At 30.2% G+C, this 24,800-nt stretch overlaps 1 protein-coding gene across 2 annotated transcripts; it reads left to right on the top strand.

Moving 5' to 3' along the window:
* Window positions 1-348: 348 nt before the first annotated feature.
* LOC145295843 (uncharacterized) lies at window positions 349-24,800 on the top strand. 2 transcript variants are annotated; one of them, XM_080141556.1, is made up of 13 exons: window positions 349-463; window positions 3,254-3,274; window positions 7,186-7,206; window positions 11,041-11,865; window positions 12,013-12,027; window positions 13,825-13,860; window positions 15,812-15,832; window positions 15,941-15,991; window positions 17,167-17,275; window positions 17,814-17,980; window positions 18,140-18,277; window positions 20,225-20,334; window positions 24,556-24,800. In XM_080141556.1, exons 2-13 carry the CDS (start codon window positions 3,258-3,260, stop codon window positions 24,762-24,764), a joined length of 1,719 nt encoding a protein of 572 aa, XP_079997682.1. In that variant the 5' UTR covers window positions 349-463; window positions 3,254-3,257; the 3' UTR covers window positions 24,765-24,800. The 2 variants fall into 2 exon arrangements, with proteins under 2 accessions (XP_079997682.1, XP_079997683.1); XM_080141557.1 differs by lacking the exon at window positions 12,013-12,027.

Here is a 24,800-nt window from a genome sequence, read left to right as displayed (position 1 = left end):
TTATTTGCGTTTTAATCTCTCCTGTCCTAACCATATAGAAATAATGATATTAAAATATTATTTAAAACATGACTCATGATTGCTGACAAATCGGGGAATAAATAAATAATTGAATAATGCACAATAATATACTAATATACTGTGATTTTTCTTTACATTTTACAGAGACAGAACAAGAATTGCACAACTTGGAAAACTCTTAAACTGTCTATACGTATTTTTTTTTTATTAGAAAAAAAATTACTAAATATATATATATATCATTAATATATTTTTAATACACGAATAAAAATAGTTTCCATAAAATCTTTATAAAAAAAATTAAAAACAATTTACATTTAAATAATAAATAATGATTAAAAATACGAAACTGTGCTTCCTGTTTAAAAAGGAAGTGACGTTCATAATTGGCCGATTACACTTCCTGTTCGTTCTTTTTTAGTATTCCGACAGGACTGTGCGGGTATGTAATATTTTCCTCTTATTTATCCTTTTACATCTGAAAATTAACTTATGAAATTTTATTTTGCTTGATATTTTTTGAAAGCAATATATTTATATTTTTTATTTGTAATGATTATTTCTGCTTAAAACTGCATGTTTTGTGTGATTTTTCTGTCTTTATTTGGTCCACTGTGTAAAGGCGTCAATTTCAGTATGGCGGACATCACTATGTGAACACGTGGGATTATCTTGATATTCTTTCTTGAAACTCTTAACTGAATAGCAAACATTTTCATATTTATGTGAATTGTGAAAAACTTTTTTGTCAGATGAGGATCAGTAGTTTTTATCCATGTGTTATCCGTTCGATTAAGAAAATAATGATCGTTATTCGAAATGGATCTATTTTTGTTGCACATGGAATTTGTAAGAAAAAAATGGTTGAAATTTTTTTTAGATAAGTATTCATTATTTGTATTTAAATTATTCGTATTACTGTTTTATCTTTAGTGTTAATCGTAAAACGTTTCGCTAATCCAACTTCGACCTGACTGAGGAGTTTTGGATGGAACCTTTTATTAAATCTGTACATGTACAAAGGTTCCCGTGCTGAAATTCTTAACATGGGAAGGGTGTTTCATAACTATTCGGTACGTTCACCTAACAATTTAATAATAATGTATTTACAATACACGGAAATGCGAAAAAAAAAAAAGTGGTCAAATCAAATACATAACAAGTGTTACTAAAGCAACACAAGTTACTCTTCTATCTAGCTGGTAGGTTTTTAGGGTAAAACTATACAAACACCGTGACAGCGAATTAACCCTAACCCTAACCCTAACGCTGTCACGGTGTTTGTATAATAATACCGGTTTTTAGTGCTTTTATTGTTCATTCTGTTCGAGTAGAAAAAAAAAACAAAAAACAATGTAAACCGGTACGCGACCACAAAAAATAAACGGCCGTGTTCCATTATATTGTGGCCATTTTTCTCTGCGCATATAACCGGTTGGCATTAATGGCATTTCGAGCCGAATAAACATTAAAAAAACACTAAAGCCTACCCAGCAAGTAACTTATCTTGCTTTTGGTCACATTTGTTGTTTACTTTCCTCCCGACGAGGGCAGAGTTAGACATAAGGTCGGTTTTTAATGTGGGGAAAATCCAGTTCCCCCCCAAAAAGGTGTACTCTGGATAGAAATAAAAAATTGCCTCAATCTAGGATTTCTCATCCACTGAACGAGGACAAGAGATGAAGTATAGCCATGTGGCCAAGGAAAAAGTTATATCTGATTTTTTTAACTTTTTTGTTTCTCGAAATAGTTTCATTTCTGCATCACATAGGAACAATAATACTATGGTTTGCTTCCTCACGAGGACAGACACGGATCATATTCATCAAAATAAAAATAAAAAAAAAACTTGGAACATGTATATTCCTTTAACCGGTGAAGCAGATACTACACTTGGATCCCGATCCAAAGATGAGGCCTTCGATTAATATTAGCGGAGTAAGCTTTGCTCCCAAGCATTACCTTTTCCTGGATAAATATATCGACAGATCCGACCTGGCCTCTTTCTTTTACCCCCTCCTTGGAGTTTGTTTTCTACGTTATTGTCGCATGGACTCTAGAAAAGTTATTTACCAACATTAGATAATAGGAAAAAAATTAAATACTATCATTTAAAAAAAAAAAAAAAATCCTTTATTTTTTAATTTCATTTTTTGATTTCAATTAAAAAAAAAAAAAAAAAATTTACTAAAAGTTGCATATCGGCCATAGACGCACGAGATTTTGTCTGTTTCAGTGAACACTGTACAAGTGCGAATTTTTCAATTAAAAAACGTGTGAAACTGTTTCACACGTTTTTTAATTGAAAAATTCGCACTTGTACAGTTTAATCAAGATATGAAAATATCGAAAAAAGGTTATATTGTACGTATCCCATTTTTGTACTGAAGATCTCCGAAAAAAATTTCTTTATTTGATTGAGTAGGTCTTTTTGTACAGCGGAAAAGCACAAGCACGTTTTTATAACAGCGCGTTGAAAGCAGACATCTTGGATTTTTAGAACACGCCACGGGGAGATAATTCAATTTAAAGCGCTGACACTCCCTCCCTATCTTTAATACTAGCTTTTCTTCCTAAAAATCGAACATTTTGCTCGGTATCATTTTTTATTTTTTTTTTCCGCTGTACAAAAAAAAAAAAAAAAAAGGTACTAATGCACTTATTGATCCGTGCTGAAATAATGTTATTTAAAAAGCCATTATGGGGAGGAGAGGGTGTTTTGTACCTATTCTGTACTTTAACCTTACAATTGAATAAAAAACAAAACTTTAATTAAACTTGGAAATACGATTTAAAAAGTAGCGCGGATCAGTAAGTGCATTTAGCACGAAAAAAAAAAATACTTGACCAAATTAAGTGATTTTTTTTTTCTCTGAGAACTTCATTCAATAACGGATATTTCTGCCGATTGGAACCAATTTTTCTTTTTCGATTACATCGAGTATTGTCATTTCCTTTTAACGTTAAGATTATTGGACGCCATTTTGTTTTAGAGTGCTTTTGCAGTTTATGCACCGTGCTGAAACAACGTTATTTAGAAACTCATTTTTAAAATGCGGAAGGAGCTTTAACTATTCTGTACTCTAACAATTTAATAAACCAGTTAACATAAAAATTGGATTTAACTTGAAAATCCTATCGAAATATCACGGTCGGTAAACTGCAGAAGTATTTTTTTATTTAAATATTTGTGCCAAACGTCATTTCAATTTTTTTTTTTCTTTCTCTTCAGAAAAATGGTTGAAGAAAAAAAGTAAGTAATTGTTTATATTTTCTTAGATTTTGAAATTGATCTATTATTCTTAGCTAAAAATTATGATAGACGTGCAGAGCACGTGAGAATAAATACAAATTTCACTTACTTGGATAGTAAATTATTCATTTTATTTTTTTACTTTGAAATGACTCAAAAATTGAGTTTCTCGCGTATTCTTATATTCAATTAAATTCGTCATTGTATACTTCCCATTTTTATCCAGAATTTCCTCTATATATTAAAAAACAAAACACGAAAAGTTTATACTTTTGCATTTGTTACCGCGTTGAAATAACGTTATTACTTAGAAAACCATTCTTAACATGAGGAGAGTTTTGTAACTATTCTGTTCTTTCACATAATTTAAACAAATATATCGTAAAACTTGAATTTAACTTATATACTATTTTAAAGAAATAGCGCGATAATCACTGAGAATTAAATTTTTTAACGATGTATTAAAATATTTGATTTTAAACGTGAAAGTTACCATTCTGTTTATCTGGATAAGTTTTTTGGGGGGTTTGTTTTACTGTACACATAGATTCGAAAAAGTTATCAAAAATATATAACAAATGTTATCAAAGGCAAGATAAGTTACTTTTCTATCTAACTGGATAATTTTGTAGTGTTTTTATTTAATGTAACATGTTTATTCAGCTCGAAAAACAGTATTTACTGATGTATTGGAAAGTTTAAAATGGCGCCCGGCCGCCCGACTCTCTCTCTCTCTCATGGTAAGTTTGGGGAAAGGTGTTATAAATTAAAAAAACTAGACAAAATACTGTTAGAAACTCGCTCAATATGTTACCGTAACATAAGCTGACATATATTGGGTGGGTTTTTAGCAGTATTTTATTTTTAACTCCTTTCCCAAACTTACCGTGTCAAATAGTCGGGCGCCATTTTAAATTTTCCTCGGTAAAGTTTTGGGTTTGTATTACTGTACACATAGATTCGAAAAAGTTGTCAAAAAACAAATATATAACAAATAAATGTTATTAAAGGCAAGATAAATTACTTTTCTACCAAACTGGATATAATTTTCGTGTTTTTATTTAGTTTAACATGTTTATTCAGCTCGAAAAGCGAACAGTGTTTACCGATGTATTGGAAAATTTAAAATGGCGGCCGACTCTCTCTTTAACACGGTAAGTTCGGAAAAAGGTGTAATAAATAATAAACTAGACAAAATACTGTTTGAAATTTGCTCAATATATGTTACCGTGACATAACTTGACATCGGTGGTATTTTAATAGTATTTTGTCTAGTTTATTATTTATAACACCTTTTCCCGAACTTACCATGTTAAAGAGAGAGCCGGCCCCATTTTGAATTTTCCAATACATCGGTAAACACTGTATGCTTTTTGAGCTGAATAAACATGTTAAATTGAATAAAAACACGAAAATTATATCCAGTTTGGTAGAAAAGTAATTTATCTTGCCTTTGATAACATTTGTTATATACTTGTTTTTTGACAACTTTTTCGAATCTGTGTACAGTAATACAAACCCAAAGTTTTTCAAGCTGAATAAATATGTTACATTAAATAAAAACACTAAAAACATATCCAATTAGGTAGAAAGGTAACTTAAGATAAGTCATTTTTCTACCAAAGTGGACATATTTTTCGTGTTTTTATTTAATGTAACATGTTTGTTCAGCTCGAAAAGCATACAGTGTTTACCGATGTATTGGAAAATTCAAAATGGCAGCCGACTCTCTCTCGGAGAGGGTAAGTTTGGGAAAAGGTATTATAAATAATAAACTAGACAAAATACTGTTAGAAATTCGCTCAATATGTTACCGTGACATAAGTTGACATATATTCGGTTGTTTTTTAATAGTATTTTGTCTAGTTTATTATTTATAACATCTTTTGCCAAACTTACCGTGCTAAAGAGACAGTCGGGCGCCATTTTGAATTTTCCAATACATCGGTAAACACTGTATGCTTTTCGAGCTGAATAAACATGTTACATTGAATAAAAACACAAAAAATATATCCAGTTTGGTAGAAAAGTAACTTATATTGCCTTTGATAACATTTATTTGTTATATATTTGTTTTTTGACAACTTTTTCGAATCTGTGTACAGTAATACAAACCCGAATTTTGTCTTATTTTCATGTTTTAAGCGACTATCGACACTTTTCCAGATGAACGTCTGATGTCGGCCGTCTTGATTCATTCATTCGAACTTACCAACTCCGCATTATTTGAGTTTCGAATTTAATAAACGCTTTAAAATGTTTAACCACACAACATTTATCTAGGTAGATAAGAGTATCTTGCTGTTAAAAACATTTTTTTAACAACTATTTCGTTTTGTTTAAAACGTGGAGCAATCCGCGTCAATTTCTAACGGAAACATGTTAGTATTTATATTTTTGAAATGTTGTTGAACATTATTTCCATTTGTGATATTTTAATTTAAATTATTTTGAAAAAGTAATACGAAAAATAACGATGTGATAAATGAAAACTAAACATTTTGCGGTATAGACAACAAAACGGAAACCGGTATAAAATATAACCAATATTACCAAAAGCAAAGCTAAGTTACTCTTCTACCTACCTAAATGTTTTTGTTTTAAAGCGTGTTTCATTTAAAACTAGTAGTATCGAGTGCTTAAGTTAGAACGAGAACATAATTGGTGACATAAGATTGTCAACTTGGAAATCTTGATAATCGCTCGAAAACAAACTAAAAATCCACCTAATAAATATCGCTGTGACATTGAAAATAAAGGGCATTTTATTTTTTGTAACTGGTGGGTGCACTTATTGATCCGTGCTGAAATAACGTTTAGAAAGACATTCTTAACATGGGGAGGGGGGGGTTGTATCTATTCTGTACTTACAATTAAATAAAAACAAAACTTTAAACTTGAAAATATTAAAAAAAAAAAATAGCGCCGATCAATAAGCGCACTATGACTTTATTTTTAAGCGATGAGTTTTTACTGTAATTCGAAAAAGTTGTCACAAAACAAATGTTATCAAAGGCAAACTAAGTTACTTTTCTACCCAACTGGATATGTTTTTAGTGTTTATATTTAATGTAACATGTTTATTCAACTCGAAAAACAGTGTTTACCGATGTATTGGAAAGTTAAAAATGGCGGCCGACTCTCTCTCGGAGACGGTAAATTTGGGAAAAGGAGTTATAAGTCAAAATACTGTTGAAAACCCGGCGAATATATCTCGGTCTATGTCACGGTTTGAGCGAGTTTCTAACAGTATTTCTTTCCCCCAAACTTACCGCCTCAAAGAGTCGGCTGCCATTTAAAATTTTCCAATACATCGGTAAACACTGTTTATAAAGCTGAATAAACATGTTACATTAAATATAAACATTAAAAACATATCCATTTATCTTACCTTTGATAACATTTATTTGTTATATATTTGTTTTGTGACAACTTTTTCGAATCTGTGTACAGTAATACAAACTCTAAGCGATTATCGAGACTCTCCTAGATGCTCAGTTTCATGTTGGACATTTCAAAACAGGAGTATAGTGCTCAATGCTAGTTAGAAACTAGCATCGAGCACTACTCCTGTTTTGAAATGTTAAAACTAAACTCATCCACCTTAGGGAACATTAATTTTGTTTTCCTACTTTTCGTTTTGTTGTCTAATGCCCCCAAATAATCTAGGACTCCATTTTGAAATTTCCTTGTTCATAATTTATATTATTTCATTAGCATTATCAGAAAATAAATTTGAAAATTTATTAGAAAAAGTTCAACATAAAAAAAAATTTTTTTTCAACAAATTGTGTATCTAATTTAATTTTTCTCTTTGTCGCATTTTATGAAGAAAAGGTTTCACAATTTCAATACATTCTGCAAATTTTTTTTTTTGAATACTGCTAACATAAATTTGTTTTATCTTGTAGGAAACCGGGCGCCGAAAAAAAGTAAGTTTTATTTTTTTTAATATCCCACTTTAATTTACATTGTTTAAAAACTTATGCAGTTTACTGACCGTGCTGAAATAAGGTTTAAAACCCCATTCTTAACATGGAGAGAGGACTTTCATCTAACAATTTAATTAACAAAAGATACCGTAAAAATTGAATTTAACTTGAAAATTTTATCTAAACAAAATAGCACCGTCTATAAATTGCAGGACTGCCTTTTTCTTTTTTCTTTTTTTTTTTATATATCGATGCCACTAAAATGGATGCAAAATCTCTGCATGAAAAAACAAAACTAAAAAAAAGACAAAACTTTCAATTTAGTAGTGGTTGAATGAAGGACTAGCAGTGTCAGATGTCGCCATTAAAAATGAGTGATAAAAATGTGAATAATTACTCACTATCTTTCGAAGCTTATAACTACTTGAAATATGTAATTTAAACCCTAATTTTTTTTTTTTCAATAAAAGGAGCAAAGACCAAATTTTAAAAGGTTTGATAGAAAAATATGCAATTTTATGTTTTCTTTAAAAAAAGATTTTTAAAAATTCAACAAATTTTAACTTCAAATATAATAAATATAAATTCCAAAAAAATCACTTACCTATAAAAATTACTAATCAATGGGTGCTTCCATTCTTCATTTATAAGAATTTGTCCATATTTATATTTCATATTCCATGTACTTTTTAAATAAGTTTGTAAGCAACCATTCGAAAAGACCGCGATTTTAAAATTCAAAAACGTAAAAAACACAGACTAAATATATTTCCCGGTAGTAACTATATAAACAAACATTTGAAGTGCTGGTATGTCTCTCTTATCTCCCCTTTGAATTTCTGACATGTTTACTGTTAACAATCAAATTAGTCAAGTATGGGTCACTGTATTTGAAAAATGATCACATTTCACTCATCAAAGTTTACTTTTAACAAAAAAAAAAAAATGCTGACAAATTTTCCTTTTTTTCTCTGAAAGAATTACAGGAGTCTTTGATTTTAAATATATATATATTTTTTTTTTTTTTTTTTTTTTTTTTTTTTTTTTTTCACTTGAAAACAAAAAACAAAACTTGACTTTACAGGTAAATTTGCCCATAACTATTTTTTTGCTTTAAATTAGATTTAGTTATTGATATTCTTCAATTTGTGATATATAATATAAACCTTAGGCGAGAAAATTATTTCTCTTTGATAGACATTTCAAAATGGGGGGGGGGGATTTAAAAAAAAAAAAAAAACAAACGTTTGTCTAGAATATTATAGTCGGTTTATCGGAAAGAGCATAAAATTTCACATTAAACCTGAAAATATCTTAAAAAGTGAACCAATAGAAAAATTGGTACTCCTGCAGTATTTTACCCACCGATTTCACGATCTTAGCCGAGCGTTGACGAACGCTTTCGGCGTTAACGCCGACGAAAGCCGAGAATTCGGAGCTACGGTGCAAGAACGCTAAAAGTATGTGAATAGCAACAACATTACAAGGAAAAGATATTACACACACACACAACAAAATGGATAAAATTAATACAAAAAATTGTGATAAAATAAATCACAAACACTTACCGTAAGTTTTTTTAAAGTAGAATAAATTTATTTTGTTGAATATTTTTTTTTTTTTGTTCATTTTGTTTTCCGATAGCTTTGTTTTTTTTTGGGGGGGGGGTAAACAACAGTAATAAACACTTCAATGTTTTTTTTTGTGTGTTTTTAACAAAACGTTATTAAACAGTAACAACAATGTTTGTTTTTTTTTTTTTGTTTTTTTCAGTAATGTTTGTAGGGGGGACACAACAATTACTGTTTATCTTTAGTTCCGACTGGAAGATTTTCTACTGACTGTAGAGAGGCAAAGTAGGGAGCAAAGGGTTTTCAGAGGATGTGGAAAGAAGCTCCTTCCCAAACCGGGTAGCCTTCCGCGATTTGATTTATTATGGAGACAAAAGGGTTGTGTCCACATTTTTGTCTCCACATAAATTCGCATAAATGTTTCCAACAGCTCCCGTTTTTTTTTATTTTTTTATATCGCTAAATTAAATAGCTGAAATGAAAGGCTGTGTATTTTTACTTTGAACAATAAAATAACTGAAATGAAACGCTATGTGTGTAATTTCAATGAAAATTATTCGTCTTCTGCGCGTTCGTTTGAAGCGCCCTGATTGGCTGATAGAGTATCGTACCGCTCGCCATGTTCCGGCGTTTTCCGACGGATGTCGATCAACGCTCGGCTAAGATCGTGAAATCGGTGGGTAAAATACTGCAGGAGTACCGAAAAATTGATAGATTTTTAAATTAAAAGATTCATTTCATTACGTAGAAAAAATTGCTGCATGAGCGTGCCGATGCACTTTGTAAACACTTTTTAAAAAATAGAAAATATTTCTATTTTTTAAAAAACTTTAATAGTTTATTTTGGAACTATATTACATAAAGAAATTAAACAACCTACTTTAAAAAAAAAAAAAGAAATTACGAGTTTTGTGTATTTTATTCGCAGTTTTGCATTAAGGGTGTCAAAAATTATTAATTCTGACACATCTAATGAAGGACAATAATACCATGTGAATGAAGACTTCATAGTTTTGGTACTTGTACAGTTTAATCAAGACATTAAAAAATGGAACTATCGAAAAAGTTATTGTACGTCTCTTATGGAATGAAGTTCCCGGAAAAAAAAAAATTCACTTAATTTGATCAAGTTTTTTAATTTTTGAGAACTTCAGTCCAAAATGGATATGTACAATATAACTTTCTTTCGATATTTTCATGTCTTGATTATACAAGTACAATGGTTTTCTTCAAAAGTCAGCATTTTGTTTTTCTACTTAGGGAGTTTGTCTCCCCACCCATACTTTGGATTTTTTTTTTTTATCCTGACCAAGTTCACCAAAAATTTTGCTTTACTTAATTTTAAATGTTTATAAATTGCCTGCAAATGATTTATTTCCATCCTGGGAGGGCGGGATAAGGAATCTAAAGTGAGCTGTATAAAATAAAAAAAAAAATTTTAAAAAAGTCACTCACTGACATTTTTTAGTTTCTATGCATCTAGGATTTGTAAATTTAGCTTGCCATTCTTTGAATTTAAAATTGCATATCTGCATGCATGAAGTGAAATATAAGCATTTTAATATTCAATCTTATTCAACATATTTGGCACTTCTGCATGACAATGCCATAAAGCGAACGTGTGTATATTAGTTTCAAGAACGGTCGATAGAGGGCGTGTCAATCGAACAGTCGATAAATCCTATCACTAAAAAAAAAATTTCTATAAATAAAAACATATTTTGCTCTATTAACAAACCAAAAATTATATTTTGCTATGTTTATATAATCTTACTGTAAAACAAACAAAACAAACTTTATATATATATATATTATATATTTCTTAACCCTCAATAAACGCTTCATGTTTTTAAAATTATATTTTGCTAAAATTATTGTGAAAAAAAAAAATTATGTTGCTATATTTTATACAATCGTACAGGAAAGAAAACCATCTATAATGTTTCATGTTTTTAAGTTATTTTCACTTATAAATCACTCATTTAAAAGAAATATTAAAACATTTAAAATTATGTTTTTATACAATATTTCGCTTTTTTCCTATATTTTTGTTTATTTCGTTATATATTTTTGTTCTCAGAGACACTTGTTTATATTTGAGGTTCACAAAACGGCCAGTGGAGGGTATTTCTCATTCAAAGAACATGTCTGTCGCCTCATGACACTGTCATGTAGTAGTGCCGATAGCTTTTCTATGTATTTTGCATAACTTATATTTATAAAAGCTTTTTACTTAATTTTAATTGTTTTTCTCTTTTACTAGGCCCGCTGCCAAAGCTAAAGCCGGTGCATCTGCCACCCCAACTACCAAGGCTAAACCGGAAGGAGCAAAGGCTAAACCAGAAGCTGGAAAGTCCAAACCCGACGCTGGAAAATCTAAAGGAGATGCAGCCAAAGCTAAACCGGCTGCCGGCAAGGAAAAGGCTACTGCCGGCAAGGTCGATGCAGGCAAAGGTAAAGCTGCTGCTGGAAAGGGCAAAGTTGAAGCAGGCAAGGCTACTAAGGCTGGTGCCGGAAAGAAAGGTGATGCGGCCAAGGGTAAACCTGGTTCCGCTAAGGACAAAGCTGCTGCAGCTAAGCCAGTTGTCGTAGATAAAGCGGCTGCTGCTAAAGCTAGGCAAGAAGCAGCTAAGGAGAAGAAAGCCGCCATCAAGGCTAAACGACTTGCAGTCAAGAAGAAAGAGGAGCTTCATAAGTCTAGAGAGCTTGCATCCAAGGAAAAGGCAGAGAAAAGAGCTCAAGTCAATTTGGCAAAGCATAAAGTTTCTTTGGCCAAAGGCAGAATTGCTGCAGCAAAAACTAAACTTGCTGCAGCTACAACCAAGGTCGCTTCGACTGCAGCCAAGGCTAAACTCAGCAAGGCCAGAGCTAAATTCACTGAAGCCATGACTCAAGTTTCTGTTGCCAGAGCTCAAATTACTGGTGCTAAGCCTGCTGCAGCTGCTAAAGGTAAGCCTGCTGCTAAGGGTAAACCTGTTGCTGCTGCTAAGGGTAAGCCTGTTGCTGCAGACAAAACCAAACCTGCTGCTGCCGACAAAACCAAACCTGCTGCTGCCAAACCTGTTGTTGCAGCTGATGGGACCAAAAAGTGAGTACATTAAATTTTTGTATTTTTTTTATATTTTTATTTTTTTTTAAATTGCATAATTAAAAAGTTAATGTGAATTTTTTTGTGTATTGTTAATGAAGACCAACTTTTTATAATATTTATTTATGCATTTATTTAATTTTTCAGGGATAAGTTGAAACGGTGAGTTAAAAAAAATTTTTTTTCTTTCAATCTTTGGTAGCCAACTGGCACCAAGCAAAGTGATTTTGATTTCTTAAAACTTTCACAATTGAAAAATGGTTTCAATTCTACCTTTTTGTACATTGATTATTAAGACTTTTATTTTACTCGTTAACATTGAATGTTAGTACAATAGAATGTTATTAATTCCTACAATGCACAGTAGTCACCTCCAACATTCACCACAGAATTAACCTGGAAATACATTTTTTAGTGCCCCCCCCCCTCGAAATTTGAACAAAATATATTTATATCTATCGAAATTTCTATTTATGAAACGAGTTCCAATAAGTAAAAATATTTAATTTAAATACACATTGAACAAAATAAATTTAATATTTTGTTTTAAATAGCTTTTTTTTTTTTTTTTTTTAATATATGCTATAATCAGTTGAATTGCCAACTGTAGTGTGAGGAATTAAACAATGGCTAAGAATGTTTTCCATTTGTTAATTTGAGACCATTTTATTAATTGGGTAGGTTTTAGCATCCCAAATTCTTTGGTGCCATTTTGTTTTTAATCTTTTTGAAATTTGGTATCTGGACATTAAAGTAAAAAGTTAGGGATTTTGTGCATATAAACAATGCATGTTTATAATTATAAAGAAATTGACAGTTTCACAAGATGTTCAAATTTCTGTAAAAATGTGGAAACGTTTGTAAATATTTGTATGAGGAATGTTGTGTGCTTTTACATCACAACTTTATTTGAATTGTTGTGACACAAAGCGATTAAGAAATAAAACAATGATGGAAGTAGATCAGATTGCTGTCATCAAAAATTCTTTGCTGGATCTCTAAATTACACATCTCCAGACACTAATCATTATGGGAATGTCTGCTTAGTTTGTTTAAACATGTTGTGAGGGTCGACTGTTGCAAAACTTGCTTTTATATTAAAAGTTACTAGACTAGGAAGTGACCAAGATAAAGGTTGGTGAGAAGACTGATCATGTCCATTGGGGACAAAAATCCATCTCAAAATTTGCTTATCAAAATTAATGCGAAAGGAAAAGATTAAGAAACGGAACATATGGGAAAGTTTCAATTGGGCCTTTGATTGTATCTACGAAAACGAGATTTGACTATGGGACACTTTCTATAAATGGGAAAAAACCCACGCCATACTTGCATACCCACCAAAAATTAGCCTTTATCAAAAACGTGAAAAAGACCAAATTGCTCATATGTCAGAGCAGCCTCGTCTTCAGTGTTGACATGCAGTAAAATCCAACAAATGTTTAAAAAGATTTTAAAAAAAAAAAATGTATCGTGAAAATTAGACCCAATTCTTCATGCCGGCCTTCCGGATAGGCATCCTAAACATTTATTGTATAAAGTCCTCCAGTCATTAAAAGCACCAACATTGGTAAATTTGAGCAGCGAAGTGAATTTTACAACTATTGAGTGTTCAAAAGATTTTTTCCTCTTTAAAAGAATCCTTTTTTAAATTTTATCAATTCCACAATTGAATAAACGCTGGTTCAGGAAATTTACACAATTTCTTGTCTTTTTACAGTCTTGACATTTCTGCGCCTGTGTAAACAACTCTTAGGAATGGGCATAATTGCAATACCTTTTATTATGTGCGTGGATTAACTTTGCTTGTATGGTCATTTAAAAAACACGTTTATTCTGTAATAAAGTTATCTGTATTGTATATTTTCATAATTGTTAAAATAAGATTTTTTTTAGTGATTATTTTATCTGATGCACATTTTTATAAAACTAGACTTTAGTTTAAAACTTTTTTTTCAGGACTGGAACTGGAAAAGGGCCTGGAGGTAAGAAAAGGTAAGTTAGAATTTTATTCATTTATTTATTTATATATATATATATATATATATATATAATACACATTTTTTTTTTTATCCATGTGGAATCTTAACTTTTTTTTATAAACCTATCTCGACTATTATCCGCATCTTTAAGTTGTTTCACAATGTTTTGGCCAACTATTTCTCTGACCTTCGTCAGGTGGTAACCGCAACGGAATAGGAATGTGATGAAGACAACTATGGAAGGGAGTAATTGCTGAGGATGCAGTCAAGAGATTTGGAGTTACCACCTGACGAAGGCCAGAGGAATAGTTGGCTGAAATGTGAAACAGCTAAAAGATGAGGATAATAGTCTGCAATAAAGGAATACTACTCCTCTCAATAAGCATTCTTATTAAATATACTGTCTTGACTTATGAAGCTGTTGATTAAAAAGTTAATCTTAAGTTGGCCACCATGTTGGATTGATGCACAAATAATCTGACACAACCATATCTAATCCTATTCTATTAATTCCAATGTTTTATCTGTCTTTTAATTGTATTTTTCAAAATGTCATCTTGTTTCAAGAATTGATAAATGTGGATGTGACTGAACCAGTGGGGGAAAATTTCTACCTTTTAGTTTATCCTTAAAGATGGAATAATGAAAAGCAGATGTAATCTATATAGATTCTAAGATTATTGCTTAAAAAAAAAAACATTGCCAAAAAAGTTTTTTTTTTTTTTTTTTTTCTTACACCTATATGTAGAATTTCTGAAAGTTTTCTTGACTTAGCTCTTTATAAAAAAATATAGGTCTATTTATTTATGAAAGTGATTATTGAGTGCAGTTTGATGGGAAAGTATTTTTCTTTTCATTTGCACCTACAAATTTGAAACCCTAATTTCATTCAACTTCATGGCTTTTCCTACTTATGAGATATTTGATAGTGAACTAAATGAATCTTTGTGAAAGAACTTATGTTAATCTTTATATCCCTGGCTAGGAACAGAATCTCTTGGGTTTAAGTTAATGTGAAATAAAATTTCTCATTTTTTGATATCTTTTGGACATGATGCAAGAATATCTTGTATCTGATTGGCATTTTTAAATAGTGTCCACGTACTTTGACAATGCATCTGTATACATGCATGAGATTCATTCATGCATCTTAAGCATCTATATACAATTTGTGTAGAAAAGTTTCTGAATGATTTTTATGTTAACATTCTACAGGTGCTTAAATTGTCAAATGTAAATAGTTTATGCTCCAAACTTGTACTTTTATAATATTTTTAAAAAATCCTATCGCTGCTCATTGCACAATCCTGACCAATATTAATACCTTTGTGTTTGAGTAAAAACTATTTTCTCTATATGTTATTTCTATAGGAAAAAGAATTGTAATTTTTTAAGGGAAATACGTGCATTTTGTGAGTAAATAAAAAAAAAATTAAAAAAAAAAAAAAATAGCCTTTCAACAGATCTAACATTCTCGAAGAGTTCTAACTCGATTGTATGGCAATACTTCAAAAGAATCAAGATAAGAAAATGCCAAACAATATCCTCAAATGTCCTCCAACACTTGAAAGAAAAATGTGGACCTTCTGTTAAGACAAGATGTAGTATTAAGTAATCAGTGTTGGATATACATATTTAATGTTTCTGGAGCTGCATCTGTAATTAATTACTGTCAAACTTATTCTATGTGTATGTTTGTAAGATCACATAGCAACTATGTAACAACTTCTCAAATAAGACTGTCAGCTCCCGACACTAGAGATTTAAATAAACTTGACTGTTACTGTTCTATAGGGTTGATGTAACATAAAACAAAAATAACAATTTTAGAAAAAAATTTTAGTTTGATTTTAAGTTTTGCTGTAATATTTAATGTAGATTTAAGATTTTTATGCACTGCAATGTTATGTGATTTTATTTATTTTTTTTGTCAATGATTAATTATTTTTTATTTTTTTTTCCAGGAAAATAGTTGTTTATAGAAAGTAAGTAAACATTTTTCTTCCTATTTTTACAATTTGATCACTTTTAAAATAATGATTCTTATCTTATATTCCTAAATATAAATTTTAATGTGTGCGTTTCTTTTGCAGAAAAGTTTCTACAACTACTGCCACTAAAGGTGAAGCCAAAGAGGGAGAAGTGTAAGTATTAATTTATTGTTTTTTTTTTTTTGGAGGGGGGGGTCATTTGACTTGTATTTTGAAGGATAATTTTCTTTCGAGAAATACTGTTTGCTAGTGGAACTAGTCTTGTTTAAACCCTTCATTATTGTAGTAATTGACTTCCCAACCATCTAAAAGGTGTATTTTACTTTTTTTTTTTTTTTTTTTTTTTTTTTAGTCCGTTAAATAAAATCATTATGGTAGCATATTTATAAATTTCCATGATAAATTGTAAAATTTTACTTATCTGTTCCTTAAAATTGACTTTAGATCTACTAGTCTCCATATTGCATGAGCCCTTTGAAATTTGTCATATCAGATCTATAATTTCTTTTGCTAAAATTTTAGAATAACCTTTAAGAGTAGTATATTAGTGACTATAAAATTCTCCTTGAATGTTTAGATACATGTGTACCTAATTTGAATTAAGTCAGTTTGTTCATAACTAACAATATTGCATTTTCAAAACGTGTACACAAAACAAAACTGGAGTAATACTTAAAACTTTTAAACGGGTTCAAAATCGTTATTTACAAGAAATATTTGCAGTATTTTTTGGAATGCTGGCATTAAAATTTTTTTGAGCAAACTTCAAACCAAAATTATTAGTGAAGGGAGAGGACAGTTCTAATGTACATTTTAATGAGAATCTTTGTGGGTAACTTTTTTTTTCTTTGCTAACGCCTAAACCTATGGAAGCTCCTTTGCACTTCCTGTTTCTAATGAAAGCTTCATTTAAAGGGTACACTTTTTTTTTAAGCAACATAAGAATGCCTAATGTTATTTGGACATTTTTTTTGTACAACCATAATCTTTATTCTAGTAAGAATTTCACTCTAATTAGATGTTTTAATTCCAAGATATTGGCTTAATTGTTAGATCACACATGCTCCCCACCTCCTGTTTTTATTGCATTGTTTCCAACCCCTACAATCTAATAAGTCCTTTTTATAAATATCATTTCTCGATCATTGCCATCATAATAAGTGCTTCCTTTCCAAATTATCAATTATTGCAGTTTTTCTCTTTAGTTTCAAAATAAGTTTGTAATTTGTAAAATATTTTTTGGAGATAAACTTTACTCATCATGTGATCAGAACTGAATAATATTGCACATTTTCTGTTCATTGCTGATTTCTTTTTTCTTTATTCAGACCCAAACCTAAAACTATTCCTAAAGTTCCTGAAGCTATTCTCAAGAAAAGGAAGCTGAAAGAAATGCATGTTGCTTCTCGTGCCAAGGCAGTTTTAAAAGAAAAAACGGTAAGTAATTTGTCTTTCATACTAAAATGAAAAGTTGCTTTCACTACAAAGATGGAAAACAAAATTTGAGCCATGACACCTTCGATATGATTGTGGAAAAGGCATTACTGTTATAATGGATCTTGAAATTTTGTTTTTAAATTCTCAATTTGAACAAAAAATATTTCTAGCTGACTTTATTTCTAATGTAACGCAAATAGTTCCAAATCATAGGTACATTATTTGGATAGTTTCGTACTGGTTATTTTTAAGATGTCTTTTTTCACAAATCTCTCAGAATCAGTGGTCACATGATGCCAATCAACTTGCTTCCTGTCTTTGCATGTATTCTTCAATTTAAATCTTTTCCATCTAATTCAATCTGAACCCATTTCAATCAACATATGTAAGGGTTCAAAGTATAAGGTATAAAGTTCATACTCTGGTAATTATTTTCTTTGAGTAAAAATAATGTTAATCCTTGCATTTTTTTTTTTTATTTTTATTTTTTTTTTTATACGCTCAAACTCAATTGACCAGTTAAATCTTTGTATTGTAGCTTCGTAAAAAGAAGAGAATGTTGATGTTCAAGAGAGCCGAAAGATATGTCAAGGAATATCGTCAACAAGCACGAGACGAAATCCGTCTCCGCCGAATGGCCCGCAAAGCTGGAAATTTTTATGTACCTGATGAACCTAAAGTTGCATTTATCATGCGTATTAGGGGGTGAGTACTCGGATTTTTTTTTTTTTTTTTTTTGTTCAACCTAATAATAGAAATCGATTCAAATTCTATTTAGTTTCTTTTAAGTTTGGCCAGTTTGAAGTTGAAAAATATAACTTTATTTGAACACGTTTTATTAGTTAATCTAATTTTTCAATTCAGTATCAATGGCGTTCATCCTCGTCCACGGAAAGTAATGCAGTTATTCCGACTTCGTCAAATCAACAATGGTGTGTTCATTAAAGTCAACAAAGCCACTTTACACATGCTTAAGATTTGTGAACCATATGTGACTTGGGGGTAAGTACATAAGCAATTGCTTTTTTTTTTTTTTTTTTTTACATACTACTTAACTAAAAACTTGGTGGGGGGTACTGAAGTTTGAAAAAGCGCTTTAATAGTAAATTTTATAAAAATGCTTTACTTGCTCTCAGTAATAGAACACAATTACAATGTTGATTATAGTCAATCAATGTACTTTGTAATTTCCGGTGTAGAGCTGCTGGAAGCTGTGAACAAGGCAAGTTAGTTCCTTTGCCTATATTTCACCTGTGCATGTATGTTTTATTCTTATTTTTTTTTACTTTCATAAAGTTATTATATAACGTAAAAGAATGAGTTCAATAAAATAGAAACGTTTTAATTTGAATAAAATATGCATCAAGTGCGTTTGAAACCAAATCACAACGTTGTGATTTGGTTTCAAACGCACTTGATGCGTATTTTATAGTTATTATATAAATTCAAATAAAACTTTATAATTTTATAAACATTTCTTATACTGATTGTTATTTTTATCTGTATAATTTTAATTTTTATAGTATACTTAATAATATACTTACGTTTTATTAAAACAAATTTCTTCACAATGGAAATACTGAAGAACAATAAAAATTTGCCTTGTCACCGCTTTTGGTAGTGCTACGCCTGGAGTTAGGAAGTATGTTAGCTGGCTATAACTAGAATGTCAAATTGCTTTTTAATTTAGTTCTACCTTTTTTAATGAAAAAAAAATGTGAAAGTCATTTTATAATACTTGCTACTTGAATATTATACTTTGAAAAAATATTTTTATAAGCATCTCTATTTTCTAAATTGATTCCTGTGCTCAAATAATCCAAGTTATTTGTTTGCATTGTTTAAATTTCTATTTTATTTTTTGTGTGTAATCTGCTGACTTTACAAAGAGATGTATATATTTATGAAATGAAATATTTTCTTGTAATTTGTGTACATATTAGACCTAAAAAAGATTATAAAATGGATCTTTTTTTTTTTTTTTTTTTTTTTTTAAGAAAAAAAAAAAAAAAATTAACATCTTTATTTTTAAATTATTTCCTGGACTTAAAAATGATCAAAGTTGCTTTGTTTAGGTTTCTATTTTTGTGAAATTTGTCGACATTACGAAGAATTCTAAAGATCCACATACATTGGAAGATCAGTTGTTAAAATTTATTTTCTTGGAATTTTTTGTATACATATTGAACCTTCTGAAAAAAGTTAAAATATTTTTGCCTTGTTTTCCCTCTACATGTACACACCTTATCTATATAAAGTTTTATAGGAACCCAATGTTATGCAAAAATGATTTTTTTTTATTTGTTATCTGAATAAGATTCTTTTGGTTAAACCATCATAATTGTGCTGTTGTCTTGGAAAATTCTTGCAAACTAAATTGATTAAAATTTTCAGTCACTGTATTTACAATATTTTTCATTATAATGAATTTATGGAAACATTTTATTTAAAGAAAGTGTTTATGTATGTATATATATATATATATATATATATATATATGAAATAACCGCATGAAATGAATTGTACAGAAATATACCCCCATGAATATGAAATATAAAACTAAAAATGATCTAATTTGGAATTAAGTGACTTGATATGCTTCAAACCATATAGTTTCTTTGACTTTTTTTTTTCCAGTAAAAAAAGATTTGTTTTAATTTTATGGTGCTAGCATCATAGTAATTAATGAATAACTTGTAGATTTTCCAATCATGTTTGCATTGGTCGTTTTACCTTCAAAATATTGGAATCACATTCCAGCTATGATGCTGCTATAATATTTAAAGAATATCCCTTCCTGAATTTGCATGTTGATATCTTTTTTTTTTTTTTCTTTTTTTTTTTGTGCCAATTTTTATCCTCGCTATGTAATCGTTTTGGCCATAGTCATACCAGAATGACTTTTCTTTCAAGAATTATTTTTGATGTGTAAATTTTAAATGTTCCCAGATACCCTAACCTGAAGAGTGTTAGAGAGCTTATATACAAGAGAGGCTATGGAAAGATTGACAAGAAACGTATTCCTTTGAATGACAATGTTCTCGTTGAAAAGAAACTTGGTGAGTTGGTTGATTTGTGTTGTGATGAGTTTTTTTTTTTTCCTTATTCAAATTCTATACTTCAAGATTACATTTGGTTTAATGGCATTTGATTTTTAAAGGATATTTTAAGGGCAGTTCGAATCCTAGAATATAAATTCTATCAACCAGTTTAATTCATATAAAATATTTAGACTATTAACACAATATGATTTAAAATCTGTTTCATTATAACAGTAGATCATTAACTGGTTGAATAGTCAAAATAATTTGTAAAACCTATGTCTGTCTTTATATTTTATGTAAATGGTCAGAACAATAGACTGAAAAACATAAGACACTTGCCTGAAATATATATTTGGAGAAAAACGTGAACACCAAAGAAGCTTTGGTAATTGTCTGTATTTTTGAGATGAGGTGTTTTCATTGATTGAGATTGTCGGAATGGCTTCCTCATCTTGCTTGTTAACGTCACAACGTTTCGGCCGTTTTCGGCCTTCATCAGGTGTTTTGTATCGAACCAGTTCGATACAAAACACCTGATGAAGGCCGGAGGGCAAAACGGCCGAAACGTTGTGACGTTAACAAACAAGATGAGGAAGTCAGTCCGACAATCTCAATCCACCAAAGAAGCTTTGTTTAAAGGTGATTTAAACAGACATTTTTAACCTGAAAAATTAAAAGACCAATTGTTACTTTTAATCATCTAATTTATAAAAGCTGTTAATTGATTCTTAATCTTCTCGTTATTTCAAGATTTAATTCTTTGAAAAAAATGTCTTTAAAGTATATATCATTAAGTTTCTGATAAACAAGACTAACATTTCCGAAAGGGAAATATGTTGCAATTTAAATCTGTTCTGTCAAATATTTTCTGAAATTATTTTTTAAACAAATTGTTCTCATCTTGGATATTCTTGTAATTTTGGCCGATGTCCCCTTTTTACCCATGGGTTTAGATTGCTTTGATTCCTGCAGCCATGACTAGCATGGAATCTAATATAATTTGTAATTATATTCTTAGTATTGCCTACATGGAGGATTGAACCTTCAGCCTCCAGAGGTCTATCACTTAAAACTGATTACTTAGCACTTTATCTGTTGCACCGCAGGTTCTTTTTCTTTGTTCAATTGTGAATAGAATATTGTATCAGTTATATTTTGACAATATAGGTATTAATATTAATGGAGTTAATCAGCAATAAAAATGAAATATTTCCTTTATAATTGCTTGGGAAACATTTATCTATTTAGAACAAATGTTTTGTAAAATTGAGATTTGAAATTTCTGAGTTTTAATGGTTCTGTTAATATCAGTTCAATCTTTTTACATATTTAAAAAAAGTGCAAATTATCTCTAAAGTGATTTGAGTTCTGACACTAAAGGAACCCAACAAGGCAATAGCTATGCAAAGCTTCTGCACTCTGCATTCCAAACTCACACTGCAGCATGTTTTTGTACAAGAATACTCATTTTCCCAGTTATATTTTCTCCTCTTTGACTTACTCTCACCAATATAATCTCATAGTAGTAGCGAATGTATCTCCCACCCCTCTTTAATTTTAATCCTCCTACAAAATTCTAAATCATCTGTTCTTTTATTAGAAGTAATACTTTGCTAAAAGACACCGAGTAATTATTTCACTTACTAAATACATTAGTTTCATACATTATATTGGCATAACATTACAGAATGCTCTCTTTCAATTCTAAGTTCAGTAGAATGGCATTTGGCCAAACAGCTTATTGTTATACCCAGTTGTTCTTCGATTAAGAGAATACTACTTTTGAACATGGAGAAAGCCTTTCTCAGCATCGCTATCAGACGTTAGCTGAAACAAAACCTTTACTCACAACATAAGACATTATTGTTGAAACATGTTTTCTCTAATTGTTCCAGCTAGATTTAATCTTAAATCCGCATCTCGTCCGTGTTAAAGTTAATGCATCACATTCCACATGGCCCATAATTATTTCTTTCTTACAATGGATAGGTAAACAAAATGTTCTTTATAACTGGCTTACAGCCAGTTAATGCGGCTAATCATTTCTCTGGCATTTTCTAAGCATCACCTTCCTGTAATTTTTCACCATCTTTTCTTTTCTTTTTTGTATTCTCCTTTTTCGTATTGTCTTTTGAACTATCTTCTACTCTTCATCAGCTTTTCTAGTGCTTTCTTTTAAAACGCGTTTTTTTTTTTCTCTTCGCGTCTTTGTCTACGACTTTGTATCTTTCTTGTTCTCTCATCGTCTTTTCCTTTTTGCTTTTCCTTAATTTCTTACTTGAAGCTTAAGTGCAATGCTATTGCTTGCAGGGTTTTTCAGAATTATCTTCTGATTTGACTGTTTTTAAAGGCTTCAATATTCCGTAATCCTGGTTAAAACAGATTAAGGACATGGACGTGTATTATAGAAATGGTTTACTGATAATGACAATACTACATTGTGCAGGTATTCACATTTGTTAATGGAACGTAATTTAAAAAAATATTTTTTCTATAACAAATGTGGTGATTAGTTTCTTTTGAGAACATTAACAATTGTTGTATAACTAGACATATTTTCTTGGAATAGAATGTGTTTATTAGATCATCTTCGGGCTTTTAACATATGGATCGTGCTAAAATAATGGACCCATACATACCATGGGAGGCACCTAACAATTCTAGAAACAATATGTAGCATATGCAAAATATAGCATCGTCTGCATTATCCATACGCACAGAACATGTACACATTACACTAAAGTAAAAATGGGTCCCCGATTAGCATTCTGTATCAAAATTGAAGTTCACATGTTTTGCGTTAATGTTGAAAAAAAAAAGCATCTTCAGACAAAAAAAGGCTGTGTATTTATTTCTAGAGTTGATTTATTACTCAACATTGTTGGCATTTGGTTTCTTTTACAAAAGTGATCACGTAAAGTTTGATGTAAGTGAACAAATTAGATTCGAACTGTGCACATCCACATTGTCAGTTCGCATCATCACTGCTAAAATCTTGATAGAAAAGCAATTGTTGGAATTTCTAAACTCTAATGTTTACTTGTGATTACTAATGATATTAAAATTCCTAATGTTTGATTTGCTGTAAAAATATATAAAAACTAAACCAACATTTGAATTTGGCAAACCATCTGATAATCGCTGATTGATATTTGTGGCAGTCTGCAATTCCACTGAAGACTTGTCCACTTATTCTTTTTCCTAAATCCTAGTGGTTTAGTGATCTGTCCCTGTAAAATATTTTTGCTATAAAAACAAGTATTTCAAATCTTTGATGTGTTAGCAACGGATGGAGTTTTAAGAGACACTATGAATCTAGTTATAGACCACTTTGACATTGTTGTGCCTTGCAGGATACTGGAGCTCCTGACTTAGTGAAGTTATACCGATAAATAGTTATATATGAAAATTGTTGATTATTCAAATGAAACTGCTGATATTTAACATGGAAATAAAATGTCTCTTACTTGATCTCTCCAAGCAAAAATAAGGCTAGAGATGAGTTGCATTTTACAAAATAGGTTTACACTATTTCTATAAAAATTTTCCTTTTTTTTTTTTTTTTTTTTTTTTTTTTTTAAATATTTCTTTATCCATTATTGGCCATTTGTAATAAGAACTTTCTCGATAATTCACTTCAAATTGCTTTTTTTGCTTTCCTCGTCATATGAATTGAAGGGTTTAATATTATTGCATAATTTTTTGTAAGTATCTGTTCAAATTATGACTAATGTTCTTATAACTAAAAATTTATAACTAAACATTAGTCATGTACATTGTGTTTTTACAATTCTTTTGTCTCTTTGATTAGTAAAAAAGAACTTGACTGATCATTAAGAACTTATTTTTATCTAGATAAAAAAAATACATTTTGATGTTTACTATTCAGAAATTTTGAGAATTATTTTATTGTAATTTAATATACATTTTTGTAATATGTACATTTGAAAAATTTTAAATACACTAAGATTCTAAGTTTGAAAAAAAGAAAGAAAAAAATCCGATAATGTGTTTGTAAAAGTGATAATTTGTAAATTGCCATGCATTCAAATTTTATGTCTATTTAAACAATTGTTTTATCGTAATTATGAATCTTGAAACTAATTTAACATGTTAAAAATATAACAAAAAAGTTAACTGCAAATACTTGACCCCAGGGGCAACTATAATACATTCGCTTGAAAGGAAATTCCTTTTTCACTTTTGACTTTCCTCCTAATTTGTTTTTTGTCTCAGGACGGTTTGGCATCATCTGTATGGAAGACTTGATCCACGAGATCTTCACTGCAGGCAAGCACTTCAAACAGGCCTCAAACTTCCTCTGGCCCTTCAAGCTGAGCACTCCGCGGGGTGGTTGGGTACGCAAATACAATCACTATAATGATGGTGGTGACTTTGGTAACCGAGAAGAAAAAATTAATGGCCTTCTCAGAAAAATGGTTTAAAAATTTTATGAAAATAAATATCAACCTACATTGTGA

The sequence above is a fragment of the Euprymna scolopes genome, chromosome 16 (assembly GCF_053919585.1).
Source record: "Euprymna scolopes isolate OS-2025 chromosome 16, ASM5391958v1, whole genome shotgun sequence".
Classification (NCBI taxonomy): Eukaryota; Metazoa; Mollusca; class Cephalopoda; order Sepiida; family Sepiolidae; genus Euprymna; species Euprymna scolopes.
This window is presented reverse-complemented; position numbering and strand designations above follow the sequence as displayed.